The 19,463-nt window shown below is 38.7% G+C and overlaps 1 protein-coding gene across 2 annotated transcripts in view; it reads right to left on the reverse strand.

Annotated features, from left to right (window-relative positions):
* TANGO6 (transport and golgi organization 6 homolog) overlaps positions 1-19,463 on the reverse strand; it is a 181,068-nt gene that overhangs the window by 154,899 nt on the left and 6,706 nt on the right. Inside the window, exons 2-6 of one of the 2 annotated variants that reach the window (XM_070451087.1) lie at positions 12,616-13,256; positions 10,360-10,476; positions 8,032-8,173; positions 5,970-6,106; positions 3,305-3,467 (exon numbers count right to left, since the gene is read on the reverse strand). In XM_070451087.1, coding sequence (XP_070307188.1) covers positions 3,305-3,467; positions 5,970-6,106; positions 8,032-8,173; positions 10,360-10,476; positions 12,616-13,256 — 1,200 coding nt within the window. Of the gene's footprint in view, positions 1-3,304; positions 3,468-5,969; positions 6,107-8,031; positions 8,174-10,359; positions 10,477-12,615; positions 13,260-19,463 lie in introns of both variants that reach the window. The other variant, XM_070451086.1, reaches the window with a different exon arrangement.

A 19,463-nucleotide genomic window follows, 5' to 3' on the forward strand; every position in this document is an offset into this window, starting at 1 on the left:
AAAATTTAAAAGCTGAACTTTTAAAACAGAGCTTTATAAAAAAAATTATTGAGAACTTAGATTTATTTTACACAGTTTTGTTATATATCATTCTTTTTTTTTTTTTTTTTTTTTGCTATTCTGCATGGCATACAGGATCTCAGCTCCCTGACCAGGGATTGAACCTGTGCCCCCTACAATGGAGGCATGGAGCTCTAGCCACTGGACCGCCAGGGGAAGTCCCTATCATTCCTGATAAAAGCTAAATAATTGGAATAAACAGGATAAAGAATTAAAACTTCCCATTAATTAGTGTCCAACTCTTCTGAAACATTTTTGGTATCTGTGTTGTGCCATAATATATTGACCTCTGAGCACAGAGTGCAGTGATGTGATATCCTCAAGAGCCCTTGGCTTTACTACTATCGTCATAATTTTCTTCAAAGTCACTGACATCCATTTCACAAGTTTTAACTTGCAGGCATAGACAATATCACAGTTGCTACCTGGCCAACAATGATAGTGAGACGCAGCTAGATATTAAGAGTTGCTACAATGTGAAAGAGATTTCCAAAATAAAGTTTTTTTAATGTGAAAAAAAAGTGCATCTTGGAATTGATAAAATATGGTAATTCATCATATTTGCTACATATCCCTAAAAAATGTGCTATAATATGAAAAACAAATAAGAAAGCGTGTACGTTAGATTGTTTTTCCAGTGGCAATGATGGGGTTTACGTATAAGATCAGTCATATTCTAACTCAGTCCTTTTGTTATCGACAGATGTTATATGCAAAACATGTAGCTGGCATTACAGATGTAACTTAACGCGTGAGAATGCCTGGTAAAGAGATGCTCAATAAATATTCTTTGAATGAATGAACAAGCAACAGGACAAAAATAACTGACCCACAACTGGAATGAATCTAGGCCTGCCAAGCATAGTGCTCTAGCAGTAGTGTCAGTCACTCAGTCATGTCTGACTCTTGCGACCCCATGGACTATAGCCTGCCAGGCTCCTCTGTCCATGGAATTTTCCAGGCAAAGAATACTGGAGTGGGTTGCCATTCCCTTCCCCAGGGGATCTTTCCAACCCAGGGATTGAACCCAGGTCTCCTGCACTCCAGGCAGATTCTTTACCACTGCGCTACCTGGGAAGCCCTAATGTTTTAGATCAGAGTTCAAACTGGAACACACACTTGAATTACCTACTGGGCCAGTCAAACCAGTCCTGGGCCCAACATCAGAGTTTCTAACTCTGTAGGTCTGAGGCAGAGCCCAAAAAGTTGTATTTCTAATAAATTCCCAGGTGATGCTGATGCTTCTGGTCTTGGGACCACACACTGAGAACAACGGCTCCAGACTAAAGGAAATACCTGGTCAGTCACTGGCAAGAAGATAAACAGACTAGAAATGAGGTATGGTCTCACATGAAATTAGATATAAATGAAGTCCTAGGCCTTGTTGACGAGTGCCAATAGAAATAACACTTCATTTCTTGAGTCATTTTTTGAGGAATACACTAATCCCAGACTAGATTTCTATTAAATACATAAAGGAATTTTAATTATTTATCCAAATATCATGTTTATCATGTTTGATTAATCATAAGTTTCACTTCACCAAAGCTCAATTTGGTGAAGCTTTACTAGCACAAGAATTAGGCTTTCTTTATTCTCACCCACTGAATATTCACTGGAAGGACTGATGCTGAAGCTGAAACTCCAATACTTCCGCCACCTGATGCAAAGAACTGACTCATTTGAAAAGACCCTGATGCTGGGAAAGATTCAGGGCAGGAGGAGGAGGAGAGGATAGAGGATGAGATGGTTGGATGGCATCACTGACTCAACGGACATGAGTGAGTGAACTCCAGGAGTTGGTGATGGACAGGGATGCCTGGCGTGCTGAACAAAGAGTCGGACACGACTGAGCGACTGAACTGAACTGAACTTAAACCCCTCTACACACATTCAGAAACATTTATACTATAAATGACTTCTATACAAAGTCTACACAGAACTAAACTGGGCTTAACCACACATCAATTTTTCTCTTTATTTTGAACCTCAGAAAATACTATTATGGAAAGGTTTTGTTTTTTTTTAAAAAAAAACTCACTAAAAATGCTGAAATAATACTCTGTATCCTAGTACTAACCTCAATAAAGCATGGAAATATACAGAGGGAAATGGTTAAAAGACATTAAAACACAAGCTCAAGAGGGAAGGGATGTATATGTACAATTATGACTGATTCCTGTTGTTGTAGGGTAGAAACCAACACAACACTGTAAAGTAATTATCTTCCAATTAAAAATAAAAAACACACACACACAAACTCTCTGGCCAAATCTGGGAAAATCTGAGCATCAAAATGAATATAGGAATATTCAGTCATCCACTGAATTAAAGAAGAATCTGAATCTGTATGGGTATTTAAATAAAAATTTTTTTAAAGAGATGAGGCAAGGAGGAAATAAAAGCTCTTCCTTACAGAAGAGTATCAACTAACAAAATAGAAACAATTTTAAAAAAAAAGAATGTCACCATTTTATTGGCAAAAATTATCAGGGGATACCAAACCACAGTATGAAGGACTGTTCAGAAACAGGATATTCACACTGTCTCATATGTCGACCATCCCATAGAATATTATTAATTAAAAAGGGAGGAAGGTATTTTTACAGTTGATAAATCTGGTTGCTACCACCTTAATCAAATAATCACATTTAACTTCACTAATGGAATAAACTGATGACATGTGTCCATAACCTGATGGACTGAAAAATAAAATCAGATACAGTACTCCTGCCAAAATGTTTAACCTAGATCTAATCACAAGCAAACAATTAGACAAATACAAACTGAAAAAGAGTCTATAACCTGGGCTTCAAAAGTGTCAGAGTGAAAGACCATCAGGGAAGTATTCTACATTAAAGAATTAATGTAATAAGTAAATGCAATATAATTTTAAAAAAACAGATATAAAAGAAATTCTTCAGACAAATAAGAGATCTGAATAAAGTCTATATATTAGAGGATGTCTGGAACTAACTCTCAAATGCTTCAGGAAAAAACATGTATGTTATGTAGGAAGAGGGAAAGAGAAAGTGAAAGTGCCAAAGTGTTAATTATGTGACATATACAGGGGTGAGACGATGCATCCTTCTTAGAACTTCCATGAAGTGGATTTTTCAAAATAAAAAGTTGAGGAAAAAACAAAACTAAAGACACTGAACTACATAGACTTTAGTCATTTAAATCCAAAACACAGAAGAAGGTCCTTTAGAGGGTCCTCAAACTACCAAACTTCCTTGTTTACCTGCTGTATTTAAACATCGATGAAGAGGCGCTAACACGGGCTGAAGTAAGTACTTGGCTGCCAGTTGTGGCTGTTCTCTTGACATAGTTACAAAGGTTGTGGTGGCAACTCTCTGAAACTGTCGTGCTGCCAATTTATCTTGAAAGTGAAATAAATCCAAAATCTAAAAGGAAAATTCCATAAGGTAAATACCAGGCTCTTTGTAAGAAGCACTACAACAACTAAGAAAAGAACACATTTCACATTAATTTCTTTACACCAAAAAATAAACTCACTGCAGTAACACATATCCAACAGAACTGTTTTTTTTTTTTAATTAATTTAACAAGCCAGCACCAAAGGGTATGAGAACTGAAGGAGCTACGTTTTATTAAACAATTTTATCAGATTTATAAAATATGTGTTATTTGTAGAAAATCTGGAGAATAATTTTTAAGAAAAAAAATTAAATTCCAAATTACTATAAACACTTTGGGTGTATTTTTTCCAATATGTTCCCTGTATAATTCTTTCCTCTTTTCAGTTGAGACCATACTTAATATTCAATTTTGTGTACTGCTGAAACCTTCTCATATTGTTAAAAATATTATTTCCAGATATTCAGCTTTTCCCCCAAATTTTGCTATGATAAACAGCAATTATGGGGTCAAAGCATATAAATATATTCAGAATCTGAAGAGCCTGTCAGATCTGACCAAGGGTCTACTTTATTCTCAAAAAATAAACATTAGAAAACAAAAACCAAACAAACCAACTACTGATCTCTCATGTTTGAATCTAAGCACCCAACAGAAAAGTGCATTCTGTTCCTGGCTTAAAAGTGACTCAAATGTTTTGTAGACAGGAGAATCCGCTGTCCCAAAACTGTATGTGACCTGTGATGCTGCCAAAAACAGGCTCAGCAAGACTAAAACCTATGACTTGATTATCTCATGTCCTTAAGTGCCAAAATTATAGCTACTAGTTTTAGAAAATGTTTAGTCATCATTGTAAATAGCTTTATCCTATAAGATAATTTCTACTTAATATCTTCCAGTGTAAGATTTTACATCATGATATTTGTTCCCATGCATGCTTCCCCATGAGAACCTGAAGACCAGCATAACAGCTGAATGACTTTCTTTACACTGTACTCCAAAGGCATATCTTACATCTAAAAGCATGTGGAGTGGTGACACATTTTCACCTATCAGATTAACAAAGAAAAGTTTTAACAAAGAAAAGTGTGCCTAACACACTGTGTAGGCAAAGGTGTGGGAAAACAAATACATATATAATATCAACCAAAAATTTAAATACATATACTCTTTAAGCAAATCATTTCGATTCTAAAAATTTTCCCTATTAACTGGAGCATTGTAACAGCAAAACAATGGAAACAATTTAAATGTCCATTAACAGGAAGCTGGTTAAATAAAATATGGTACATAATATGATGAAATACTATGCACCCAAGAAAAAGAATGAGACAGCTTAATATGACATGGTCTCCAAGGTACATTGTTAAGTGAAAAAAGCAAAACTGAAAAATAGTGTGTGCAACATATTATCATTTGGGTAAAAATTAGAATATAAAAACAAATACATACACATATAATTGTATACACATGATTCACAGATTGTCTCTGCAAAATAAATAAGAAATTGGTACAGAGACAGGAGAGAGACTTATTTTTCCGCTTACTCTTTTGTGCTTTTTAAAATTGTATACCATGTTAATTTACCTTTTTTATTTACTACATATTTTTAAAAAATAATTAAAAACACAGAAAAGACGGGATGGGGAACATATGTAAATCCATGGCTGATGTCAATGTACGACAAAAACCACTACAATATTGTAAAGTAATTAGCTTCCAACTAATAAAAATAAATGGAAAAAAAATTTTTAAATATAAAAAAACCTTTGGGAAAAAAAAACACAGAAAAGATAATAAATACAACAAAACTATAGTTTCATATTCCAGTTTTGAGGGCAAGCTAGTCAGTTACTAATGATGGAAGTGAAAGTCACTCAGTCATGTCTCACTGTTTGCAACCCGATTGATACAGTCCATGGAATTCTCTAGGCCAGGATACTGGAGTGGGTAGCCTTTCCCTTCTCCAGGGGATCTTCCCGACCCAAGGATCAAACCCAGGTCTCCCACACTGCAGGCAGATTCTTTACCAGCTGAGCCACAAGGGAAGCCCAAGATTACTGGACTGGGTAGCCTATCCCTTCTCCAGGGGATCTTCCCGAACCAGGAATTGAACCGGGGTCTCTTGCAGTGCAGGTGAATTCTTTACCAACTGAGCTATGAGGGAAGCCGAACAGATCAGTCTCTCCCACAGGTTTTTAATGTTATTAAGAAAGTCCTTCACTGAATAATAAACATTATATTAACTCAATACTGCTGTTGTTTAGTCACTGAGTCATATCCAACTCTTTGCAACACCTTGGACAGACAAGATTTTCCAGGCAAGAATACTAGAGTGGGCTGCCATTTTCTTCTCCAAGAAGATCTTCCCCACCCAAGGATCAAACCCGCGTCTCCAGCACTGCAGGCATATTCTTTACCACTGAGCCACTGGGAAAGCCCCTAACGCAATATTAGGTGAACATTAAAAGTCCTCTTTCTATAAGTAAGCAGATAATCCTCAAACAGACAAAAGAAACATGATTTACCTGGGGGCAGATATCTCTATAATAATCCTCTGGTGAAAGAGACTGCTGGGGACAAGAGGCTAAAATCTTTGCAATCAGGTCACACTTCTTCCAGTCGGCAGCTGTGGCCTCAGCATCACTCCCTCCAGCTGCCCCGGCTGTCAGCAATGGATACAGACATCAAAAATTCATAGCACCTCACCACATAAGGTCCTTAAATTAGAGGAGAAACAGTTTTCTTCCCTATTGAAAGTCGCTGATTTCTTCTGTAAGATAAACTACCTCTTTGTACTTTCCTTTTGATGTTGGTCTCTGGCAAGTTCAGAGGAAAAAATAGCACTTAACCATTGTAATAAGAGTATTCATATTATCTGAACACTAGTTTTTTCATTGTGCTTATTACTGACATGTTTTAAATGATTAGTATTTCTATTATTCTGTCTCTTTATATGCATCATGTCATTCAAATTGCCTTAAACTAGAGTTAGGGACTAACAGGTATCAGATTTACCTTACCCCCTTAGAAAAAATATGTAAACGGTGGCTTTCAGACACTGGACAAAAGCAGCCCAACACACTGGTCCCTAAGAGAAGGGAAGCAAACAAGGTGAGCCCCATGAACACCCTAGCCTACTACCTTCAGAGAGGATTTTTTTTTTTTTTAATTTTTTTTATTATGAGGCATGTTAGGAACTCAGTTCCCTGACCAGGGATTGAACCAGTGCCCCTGCACTGGGAGCATGGAGTCTTAACCACTGGACCGCCAAGGCAAGTCCCTAGAGAGTTTTGAGGCCACACCACAGGTAAAGGAGAATCCAGTGAAGCCTGCTATGTTGCTGAATTAAAGAAACACAGTTCAGAATTCAGGGACGTCAACACAGCTAGAGCTTTCAGGGTAAAACAGCAGAGAGGAGAAAGCTACACCAAGAGGGAACTCCAGAGATGAGCAGAGGAGTCCTCTCTCAAGTCTTCTCCAGAGTATGGTGTGTGTGTGTGCTGAGAGAGAGGGAGAGCGAGAAAGAGAGAGAAACTCAAGGCAAGAAACACCAGACAGCAGTAGGGAGAACAATCCCCAGAGTTCATGCAGGGCTTGGAATAGTCAGTGTTCCTACTAGTGAGCATGGAAAAGCCTCTTAATATACACAGAATCAAGTCAAATCCCAAAAAGGTATCGCCTTAGTATTGGTGACAAATTACCTTAGGTTAAAGGCTATTATCCACCCACAGTAAAAAGGTTTAAGAGCCAGAATTGAAGGACTCAAACTGATACCAAGAAAATTAACCACATCCTAGCACAAAGCCCAACAAAGGAACACAACAAAATATAGCATCTGGCAGTGTTAAATTAAAATGCCCGCTCTCCATTCAAAAATTACCAGGCACATCCACTCCAGTGAAATATTTTTTAATATAAGGATTATGGTTAGAAAAAAGAGGTAAATATCAGAAGAAACCTGCTCAAAATGTGCCAAGTGGTTGTTTCTGGGGATGGGAAATGGAGTGGAAAGCTGCTAAGGGCTGCTATTTTTCTCTAAAAGCATTATAGACCTATTGATTCTTTAAATTATGTTCATATGTAATTTTGTTTAAAAGTCAAAAAATATAAATTAAAACTTAGTATGATAATTAACATTTCTTCTCTTAATGAGGACTAAGAGACTATAACTGGAAACGAATCTAAAATTTCATTCCAAAGCTTGTATCTCTTGGGTATCTCCAGCTTAAGGAGAATACTTTTGTATTTTAAGTCCTGAGGTGAAGTATTCTGAGGACCTCTGGCCTTTTCCACAGAGAATTTCATGGTTTCTACAGGGTTAACTTAAACTTTCTGTACAATGTTTTCCTCTGACATTATAACTTATTTGAAACAGTTGACAATATTATGCAAAGAGAGCAGTGTATCACAACTATTTTGGGGGAAAATAGCAAGAAAATGAGTTTTTTGAGAAAAGGAGTTCATTAAAGTTTAACTTCCTTACGCCCCACAAAGGCACAAAGTCTAGTCTCCATCAGGTGCAACAGTCAAAGGCTAGAGACCAATAAAGAAAAGTGGATGCTGAAGTAACAAACATCTATTTCTTACCACCTGCTCCTTCCAAAATGCCCCGGACTACTGCCTGAACACCGCTGGGTCTCATTAACCTTTCAGAGAGGAGCTGCCCACACAGACGCCGGAGCCAAGCTGGGGCCCGGCACCTAACTTGCATCTTCCCTTCTGAGCAGGACTGAAAAAAGAAAGGAAATGTGTGAATGAATGTCAGCACAATGGATAGGATTTTTTTTTCAGATAGGAGTTACAGAAATTAAAAAAATACAAATATATTGAGTCACACTGATAATTAACAGTACGCTATACAGACTTCAAAAGGGCAAATTTTTTTCTTTAAAAAAAAAGGGGAGGGAGGAGTTCCCTGGTGGCCCAGTTGTTAGGATTCTTTCAACTAGGATTTCTTCGACTTTTGCTGCCATGGCCTGGGTTCAATCCCAGGTTGGGGAACTGAGACCTTGCAAAGCCATCATGGCAAAAAAAAAAATCTTTATAAAGAAAAAAAAAATCTTTGTAAACATTTATAAAATCTTCTTCAGCCTCACTTTTAATTTTAAGGAAATAAAAACACAGTGAAATTTCTTCAAGTAAAGTGTCAAGTGAAATTTCAAACCCAGAAATATACAAATATGCTTGTGAATAAAATACAGATTTGCGGGACACAAGATCCATGTAACAAATCTGAATGCAGGCCTTACGATCAAATGCAGCTTCCAAAGGAGACTCACCACCAAGAGGAGAGGCCACAACAGTGAGCAGGCACTCCTGTCCTGGCCTCTGAGGTCACAGCTACTGTGATTCCTTTTGACACAGCAGCTTTAAGAAGAGTTAGATTTCCTCAAGAACTCCTTTTTGAGAGTTCTGTGGCACCACCATGAACAAAACAGACTTGCTGTCCCTTATTTTGGGCTGGAGTGCAAATTATAGTGTGGTCATTCATTGTGTTTAACTGTGTGAGCATAAAACGTAAGTGAAGGAAACATTTAACCCCAACTAGTTTCTAATTATTAATAATTAAGAGAAATTTGAGGGGGTTGATGTGCTGTGCACTGTGTTAAGTACCCCCCCACAATCGCAAAAGGGACTTTATGAGGAAGGTACTGTTGTCACCCCCATTTTACGGGTAAGGAAAGTGAGGGATGGAAAGGCTTACTAATTCCAGCAACTGCACACTGGGGTTGAATTCCAGTGTGCCTAACTCCTGAGTCTCTGCTTTCCACCATGTCCTTATAAGGTATTTTGTTTCATCTGGCAAACTGTGGACTCACTCAGAGAAGCAGAGCATGAGCAAGAGGGTCCCAATATGAGGCTCTAATAATATTCTAGGGATGAGATGAAAATGACTTCAACAAGGAGATGTCTTTGTAGTCAGCTTCAGCTGGTCCTACAGTTAACTGTTTTGACCCTTCATGCTTTTTTTTTTTTTCCCTTCATGTTTTTAAAAAAATACATATTTATTTATTTGGCTGAACCAGGCCTTAGTTGCAGCATGTGGGATCTAGTTCCCTGCCCAGGGATCGAACCCAGATCCTCTGCATTCAGAGCACAGAGTCTTAACTCATGGACCACCAGGGACGTCCCATCCTTTGGACCTTCATAGTTTACTAACCTAAACTCATAATAAATTTTAGGTACTAAAAGAAAATAGATAATTCCAGCTACATCACCAAATTGAATCATTTTGGATAAATAATTAGTTTTAAGGAAAAAAGAAACTATATTATGCTGAGCAGAATATATACTATTACATTTTTCAAAAAAAAAGATCTAAGAATTAATAACTCTAGTTTTAACTTTCGTTGACTTCAAATACTCCACTCAAAGAATAAGATATCCAAATCCTTCTGCCAGAAGAATACTGTCAAACAGCCAAATTTTAGTTTAAAAAAAAAATACTCAGTTTGAGAATGAATAAAATATATTTTTGTCATAAGCCCTAAAAATTATCACAATATTATTGGGAAAAGTGTCCATTTTTCATTAGAAGAAAAATCCTTTAAAATTATTCCAGAGGTTGGTATAATTTAGTTTGGCAAATACCATTTAACAATCTAAAAGACGAAACAGGATTCTATTAGACTAATTTCCAGGAGAAGACAGTTGTTTAGTCACTCAGTTATGTCCACCTCTTTGCAACCCCATGGACTGTAGCCAGCCAGGCTCCTCTGTCCATGGGATTTCCCAGGCACGAATACTGCAGTGGATTGCCATTTCCTTCTCCAGGGGATATTCCCCACCCAGGGATCAAACCTGGGTCTCCTGCATTGCAGGCAAATTCTTTACTGCTGAACTACCATGGAAGAAGACAGTACGCTACACTCTATCATTAAAGCTTCACCCACAAGAGTGCCCAGGCATGCATACCTGGGGCGGTCCTCCCTGGAGCATAAGTAATTCTCGGACTGCTAATGGCTGATATACTTGATCCAAGATGTCTCTTAGGGCCTTCCTCGATAGGGCTCTCTCTTCTTCAGTTAACACCTAAAAGAAACATGTCCTTGGCTTCTGTGAGACACAAAACAGGCAAGCAATAGAAGGTAATGCTCTGCAACAGTGAACAAAGATGCTTGTGAGGGGAGCAGAGGCTGACTTCTTTGCCTCTTTTTTTGTTTTTTTTTTAACTTTTTATTTTGTATTGGGGTATAGTCGATTAACAACACAATGATATGTGAGGTGGATAGCAAAGGGACTCAGCCATTTATATACACGCATCCATTCTCTCTCAAACTCCCCTCCCATCCAAGTTGCCATATAACACTTAGAAGAGTTCTGTGTGCTATATAGTAGGTCCTTGTTGGTTATTCATTTTAATTCTTTTGCCTCTTGGTTTCCTTCCATTCAGAGGAAGCTATAGTAAGGAAACACCCCGGCCCCCTCTCCATTCCCTCACCCACTCTGGGCAGGAGATTGCATCCACTCATCCAATTGCTGAGTTCTGGCACACACAGAGGAGCTTGCCCCTCTTCAGTCTCTTGGGCGTGAGCGCAGTCTGTTCTGCTCTTCTGTGCCACAGATTTTTCAGGGGCATGTCCTCTGCATTGGGGCAGAAGGAGCTGCAATTTTCTACCATCCTTTAAAACTGGGTGAGAAGTGCATCTCATTGTGGAATGCACTGTTAGGAGATCCATGGGTCGGTCTCTATAGACCTTCCAGCTCTGCCTTGATGAGTAATAAAGGTGACATTCTGACTTGTCATCTCTTACTCTGTTAATGGTCTTTTCATTCACTCAGAATTTGGGCAGCAAAGAGGGTGCTGTTTAATTGGGTCCCTGCTCCAAGCCACAAGAGACTGACCCCCTTTGGGGGCTTCACAGTTAAGACTTAGAATCCTGCTCGTTGTGACAGTAAATTGTGCTGCAGATGCTGATCAGAGCAGGAGCTGTTGCAGAACCTGTCCAGCTTCATATCGTCCACCCACCATGTTTCCCTTTCTCCTTCCAGCCCATTACTTGGTGCTTTCTGTGTTTCCCATTTCTCTTCTCTCTTCTGCCTGAGTCCTCTGGGTACCTCTTAGCTCAAACAATAGTCATAAGACCTGCTCCAGACCCCGCATCTCAAGGAAGTGCAAGCAGCAGGCACTGATGGAGCTGTCAAGACGCACACCCTGTTGTAAAGAGCACAGAGCTCTCCTCCGCAAAACATAAGGGCACTGGAGGAGACCATGATTTCATGTGACTACTCAGGTGACCGTGGCTTTTAAATGTCTTCTGTTTTATTTTCTTTTGTTAGCACAGGGAGAACAAACAGAAAAGGAACAAGTTGGAGGGTGACAGAGAAAGGTTGACAGAAAGATGAGGTGAGCGGACGTGATAAAATCTGGATGCAGACACTAGTTACATTTACACCTTCACAGCGTCCTCTGTTTAGGTTCCTGTGCCAAGGCTGGCAGTGCTCTCATGGGGAAGCAGTGGTCCCTGTTATGTTACACTTGTGAGTCTTGTCTCCCCAGCGACTGTGTGAGCTGTTTGAGAAAATGGCCACGTCTAATGCTTTTTTATCCTTCACATCACTTTATTGTCTAGATGCTCAAATCCTTACTGACTGTCAACAAAACATTTGACTGTACCTTTAACACCTAATGGTAACAACCAACACTGACTGGATTGTGCAGGGTACCCAGTGCTTGCATACTTCATCTCACTTAATCTTCCCAAGAACTTAATGAAGGAGGCGTAAACAGTTTAATATTAATATTAACAGTAGTAACTTTTTGGTGAGCACTGCTGCGTATTTGGCCAGGTAACTTACACACATTATCCTTATTCCTCACAGCCATCTTCCAAGGTAGGTATTGTTTTTTTCCTCAAGGCAGGCATTAATAAACACATTTTACAAAGGAGGAAAGAAACAGAGATTCAAAGAAATAGCTTGCGACAGCTGTTTCAAAAAGAAGGGAACAGGTGAAATGGACTCTCCAGGAGTGAAAGGACTCATACTTAATAAATGAAAGGTCCAACCCCCTAAAAAGATTCGTCTATCCACCAGAGATGCCTAGGCATTTAACAAAAATTCTAGGTCTTTCCATCAGCACTTTTCCAAAGAACTGAGATGATCTCTTACAGCAACCACACACAAGTACACACACAGATTCTCACACACTCTCTCTCCATGGATGCTTACCTCTTCCTCAGGACTCAGCGGTGATCTCTTGCTTGGGCAGAACCCCAGCTGGCACAGACCTGCTGCAATATCCCCAAAATGGCGGCAGAAAACCAGGCTCCCCAGAGACGCGTGCTGAGCGACACTGAGGAGGACCCTGCAGCTCGTGTACAGCCTCCGGGCCGCGCTGGGAGCGGCACTGAGACACACCACGTCCTGAACGACGGCCCCAAACTCAGTCCTGTATCTCAGAGGGACTCCAACACCAGGCACGAGATAGGGGCAGACACCCAAGGTCACTACAAACTGCAAAGCTGACTGGACAGTCTTTTGCTGGGAGACGCTAAGCGTGTCCGGGCTGAGGGCAGGAGCAGTTTCTGGAGTCTTCGGGTTGGGTTTACCTGGATTGAAATCAGCTGCCAGGCGGAGCATGGTTTCCTTCAAGCACAGCAGCAGCAGTAAGGCCTGGGAGGTAAAATGCCAGGTGACGTCCACAGAGTCTTGCGGCCATTCTGCCTTATTAGCAATTTCATCCCGTAGGAGTTTCAATATCTTCCAGTGAGGATCTTTCAGAAACTTGTCCTCCAAAGCAGACAGGTTAGATTTTAAAGTAGCCAACAGGACGTCATGTTTCGTGATCTGCAGAGAATTTGAGCCTGATCCTTCTGAAGAAAAATCAATCAAATTACATATATGGAAAACAAACTGTGCTTGCCTCCATGAGGAATGCCTTGCCCACTCCAGTTCATCTTCTGAAACCTAACTCAGATGTCGTTACTTCTAGAAAGAGGCCCCCAACTGTGCCTCCCCAGCCAAGGCAGAATTCAAGACCACATTTCCTATCCTACCACAGCACTTTGCATGTAGTTAGAATTATGTTCATAACACATTATATTGGGTTAGACAAAAATTCATTTGGGTTTTGATAGCATTCTATGGAAAGACCTGAACAAACTTTTTGGCCAACCTAATACTTCATGGAGTTTGTTTCCATTCCCCACACGTTCTGAGGGGACAGGGTGCTTGCTGCCCCAGAACCAAGAGGCCAGATCTTAATCAACTTACTGGGCTGAAACTATAGCCAGAACAGAAAACTAAAAAGGTAAACATTTACCACAGAAGGCTCATTCAAACTGTTCTAGATCCCAGGGATAAGGCATTGAAGAAAACAAAGTCCTTTCCGTCATAAAATCAGAACCAGTGAAGCAGATCACAGAATATGGACACAGGATGCAAAGAAATTAATTCAATCACATACGGTCCCTAATATCTAGTCTCAATTTTTCCTGAACTCTCCCAATATGGTCTTTCCTGCCCTCTGCTGGTGAAGGAGCTCACGCACACTCTCAGCAGCTGACATCCTTGCTGACTCCCTCCTTGAAACGCTCCTCTTAGGTTCTAGGGCAGCAAGCACCCTGTCCTGGTTTTTCCCTCCTAGCTCAACGGCCATCTCGAAATGTCTCCTCTACTGGTTCTTTTCCTCTCCCAGATATCAAAGTGCTCCAGGGCTTGTCCTAAACTCTGGATTATCTTCCTCGACAGTTTTATTACCTGCCTGGCCCATGACTACCCTCTAAGTTTCAGAGACATATTTCCAACTGCTGAAAGAAATCTCCACTTAGATATTTCTTAGGCTTTTCAAATTCAACAAATTACTGATTCTCCCAAGTACCTTACACTCCCAAGTACAATCTAACCTGGTTACTAACTGGTTATATCTCCACCTTTTTCTTTTCTACAACCCATCACCAAGTCTTTCCTGTTCTGCTTACTAAATCACTCTCAAGTTTATTCATTTTTCTCCATTTCATGACTACAACCTTTGTCAAAGCCATGAACATCTTTAACGTGAAGTACAGCAGCACCTTCTTGACTGGCTTCCCTACTTTCATGCTTCCAAAAATTTACTTTTCACACATCAGATCTTCTTAATATTTAAAATAGATTTCTCTTCAGGATTCCCGGGCAGTGTAGTGGTTAAGACTCTGCCTTCCAATATTGGAGCACAGGTTCAATCCCTGGTTGGGGAACAACCTAAGATTCCCACATGCCACAAGGTATGGTCAAAAATTAAACATAAATAAATAATAAAACAGATTTCTCTTGGTGGAAGCACACACACACATTCCTGATGTGTGCACACCTAAAAGCGGAAATGCTGAGACACAGGTATCCGGAATCTCAATCCAAATATTATCTCCTCAGAGGTGGCCTTCCTTGACCACTCTAAAAGCCATGCCCCACACTATCAACTCTGTGATAACACCCAATTTATTTCCTCTATAGTACTTATCATAGTCAGTAATTATTTTATTGGTATTTTCTTTCTTCTCTATTAGAACTCAAACTTAATGAGGGTGGGTACCACGTCTCTCTCATTTGGTCAGTGCCTTGCACAGCTTACATAAAGTAAGCCCCAAACAAGTATCTGTTAGTTGATTGAATAAAAGAATGAATGAAGAGTGATAATAAAGATCTCCTAAGAACTCCTATAAGACCAAGCCTCTCACAGATAACTATCAACTCTGAACAAAGAGTAAAAAGCAAATATCTGAAGGTGACTGAAGGTGATGAAAGTGAACAAAAACTAGAGAAGGCACCCGAAAGGAAAAAAAAACAGCACTGAATAAGTTTCCTGCTCTTCAGTCTGGGGTTAGGTCTTTGCATACCAAAAACACTAGAAGAAACTCATCTTACTGACTTGAGAATCAAAGCACAGAATTCAGGGCAACTACAGCAGGTGGAAAATAAGAAATCTCAGAAAGTACAGAACCAGAGAGGAAGAGCTCCCAGTTCTGCACAGTCACTTCAGTTCAGTCGCTCAGTCGTGTACGACTCTTTGCAACCCCATGGACTGCAGCATGCCAGGTTTCCCTGTCCGTCACCAACTCCCGGAGCTTGCTCAAACTCATGTCCATCAAGTCGGTGATGCCATCCAACCATCTAATAAAAACTGTGCTTAAATCTGTGGCTAATCTCTGAACTAAGCATCTATGGGAAGAACTTTAAATACCTCAGCTAAAATGGAAAGAACTGAAAAGAGCTGCTGCCCATCGCAGGAGAGACAAAGCTTAGAGTATGGATCAGTCAAATGAACTGCCTACTTCAGGGAACTCCCTGGCAATCCAGTGGTTAGGACTCAGCACTTTCACTGCCATGTGCCCAGGTTTGATCCCGAGTCAGGGAACTATGATCCCACATGTCCCATGGCATCGCAAAAAAAAAAAAAAAAAGCCTAATTAAAAACCAAACCAAACCAAAAAAGATCAATCCTCTCTGGAGGACTATAATAGAATCTAGAGTTTCACCAGCATATCCATCATGATGTCAGTTATACAATCCAAAAGTCCTAGACCTGATGAAGAAACATGAAAGTGATCCACCTCAAGAGAAAGACATTCAAATAGAGACTGATCCAAGATGACTCAGGTGTCAGACTGAGCAGACAAAGATTTTCAAGCAACTCTTACAACTGTGTTCAAACATATGATGGAAAGTACTCACTATGAATGAACAAAATGCAGACATTCAGCAAAAAAAAAACCCAAATGGAAATACTACAATTTAAAAACAAAATATCTGAAATTTTTTAAAACATCAATGGATGGATTTAACAGCTTTGAGATGACCACCCCAAAAAAGTGAACTTGAAGATATACCCCTAGAAATTACCAGTCTGAACAAAGACAAAAAAGATTTTATAGAAAAAGAGCCTTAATATCTGTGAACACTATCAAATGATGTATTTGTAATAAAATAGAGAGTAACTAGAATAAAAGGAGAGGAGAGAAAATGGAGCACAAAAGGATGTGAAGAAATATGATCAAAATTTTCCAAAATTTAGTGAAAAAGCATAACATTTACAGATTCAGTAAGCTCAGTGATGCCCAATCAGGATAAGTAGAGAGAAAATCACATCTAGGCATATGATAGTCAATCATTAAAATCAGATAAAGATCACACTGATATAGGGCAGAAACCAACACAATACTGTACAGCAATCATCCTCCAATTAAAAATAAATAAGTAAAAATTAAAAATTAGACAAAGAGAAAATCTTGAAAGTAGTCAGAAAAAAAGTCAGCATAGGAGACCAATGCTATGAATGAACTTATCATCATAAGCAATGACTGTTAAAAGATAATGGAAAAACATTAAAGTGGTAACAGGGTAAAAAACAAACAAAAAACCACCACCACCCCCTGATGTGATGACAGGAGGGGGAAAAAAAAACCGCCTATCAAGTTACAGTTCTATATCCAATACAGTTCTATATCCAATAAAAAGTAACCTTCAAAAATGAAAGGAAAAGGAAGACATTTTCAGATCAATGAAAGCTAAGATAACTGTCTGCCAGCAGATCTGGAATACAAACAAATGCTAAAGGAAGTTCTTCAAGCTGAAGGAAAACAGTACCAGATGGAAACTTGGATCTTCAGGAAGGAAGGAAAAAGCATCAGAAATAGTAAATATGTGGGTAAATATAAAAAATTCATTTGTTTCCTCTTTATTTGTTTAAATACATATAACTGTCTAAAGTAAAATCTATAAATCTGTATTATGGGGTTTATATCTTATAAAGACATAATAAACATGAAAACTATTAACATAAAACCCAAAAGGGGTGGAAAGCTATAAAAGAACCCTTACATAAGGTTTTCATGTGTCCTGTGAAGTGGTACAAGATAAATTCTAAGTAGATTGTGAAAAATTATGATGTATATTGTAATTCTAGTATGACTACTAAAAAATGTAATGCAAAAAGGTGGATTATGGTTATAAAACTATAATAAAATGCTGAAAACATAAATGAAATCAAACAACAGACTTCAAAAATAAAGTTAATATATCTTCTAAGAAAGATGCAACTGATTACTTAAAAAAAAAAAAAGATGCAACTGATGATAACTAAAAGGGTGTTCAACAATACATTATTTATACTAGTGTAAAATTAGAAATACACCTTGAGTAAATTATAGTCTACCTGCATCTAACATACTATATTTTATATGCAACATTTGTTTCGCTTGTTATCCTCTCTCCACCAACGAGAACAAAAACTCCTTGAGGACAAGGATATTGCTGTTTTGTTCACTGCTATGTTCTCCTTGCCTGGAACAAGGTCTGTCTGACACAGTAGCTGTTCAAAATAAGTAGTTATTTATTGAATGAATGAATGATGTATGAATTATTTGAAGCCATTATACTATGATGAACATTATTCAATGACATGTTCACTAAAAATATTCTAAAGTGAACAGAGCATGAAATACTACATGGGGAAAAGATATGAACAGTTTACAGAAAAAGAAATGCAAATTGCTCTTAAACATGAACATATGATCAACCTTGCTCCTAAGAGAAAAGTAAATTAAAACTATACCGAAATATCACTTCCCATCTATCAAGTGGCTAAAATCCAAATGTTTTTATAACACATTGTGTGTTTCATGGAAACACACACTTTCATACATGGCTGGTAAAAGACTAAAATGGTACATTCCCTAAGAAGAGAAATTTGGCAATATCTAACAAAATTATATAGGCATTTAACCATTGGCCCAACAATCCCTCTTTTAAGAATCTATCCTATAGACAGATGCACAGGCAAAAACGCAAAGTGGCACACACACAAAGCTTACTCTTGGCCGTATTGTTAGACAGGCAGCAGCAGGGGAGGGATGGGGCTGAATCAAAGTGCGCTTTGTCTTATAGAAGCTAACCCTTAAATTACACCACTGTCTCCAAAAGGTTACAAAACATCCAACAAGACACTGTAGTACAAGCAAACACTCAAGCACCTGTTTGCTTTCAGTTCTGGGCAACCTAGAGTAACCGCCGCCTCTTCACAATGCTTATGGATGATCATGCCTGCCCTTTCATGAATATGCATGCCTCCCAGGCTTAAAACCACCCTGGTCCAATGGTTAGGGGAGATAGTGCTTTTAGGCCTATTTAACACAGAACAAACCTGACTCCATATTGGGTCTATTCCTTTAGCTCTAATCTTTGTGCCCTAGCGTCTGAAATATACACTATAGCCTTTTCTCTACCTCCTAGGTTTGACCTTTAAAGGTATAACGCTTTTCCACTTATACAGAGATTAAAAGGTGCTGAAAAGAAAATAACATTTTTCTCCATTGAACATTTTTCTCAGTTGGAGGTTTATAGGAACATCATGGCTAGATCAACAACTGTGCCCAGTCTGCAAAAAGCCACACCTTATCCCCTTTGAGTATAAAAGAAGCCTGAATTCTAACTAGGTTAAGATGGTTTTCTTGTACCACCATCTTCTCAGTCTGCTGGCTTTCCAAATAAAGTCATTATTTCTTGCCCAAACACCTGTCCCCCAATTTACTGTCCTGTCATGGTAGAGCAGTGAGCAGTAGTAGCTTGAACTTGGTAACACTATCCCCCTGATTCCTTACTTGTCACATGTAATAAACGCTTCTACTTTAAGAAAGTACTTGGTGTGCTCACTAAGGACCCCAAACCCACCGAGTCTGGTAAAAGTTTTTTTTTACATTAACAAAAGGTTTAAAACAACTCAAATTTACTTTACGATACTGTAGTGGTTTAAAAATTTGTTTTAAGAGGTTAAACATTTCTAAAAAAAAAAGAAAAAACCCCAAATATCCATTCATAGAAAACTGATGAATAAACAGTGGCATATTCACATAATGGAATACTATGCAGCTGTAAAAGGGAAAGAGGAAGATTTCCATGTACCACTATGCAGCTATCTCTAACACACATTGAATTTTAAAAGGTATAGAAGAATGTATATAGTATGCTAACTTTTGTGTTAGAATGGGAAGGTACACAGATTATTTTTATTTTTTAAAAGCAGTGGAAGAACAAATTAAAAA

Source organism: Odocoileus virginianus, chromosome 20 (assembly GCF_023699985.2).
Source record: "Odocoileus virginianus isolate 20LAN1187 ecotype Illinois chromosome 20, Ovbor_1.2, whole genome shotgun sequence".
Classification (NCBI taxonomy): Eukaryota; Metazoa; Chordata; class Mammalia; order Artiodactyla; family Cervidae; genus Odocoileus; species Odocoileus virginianus.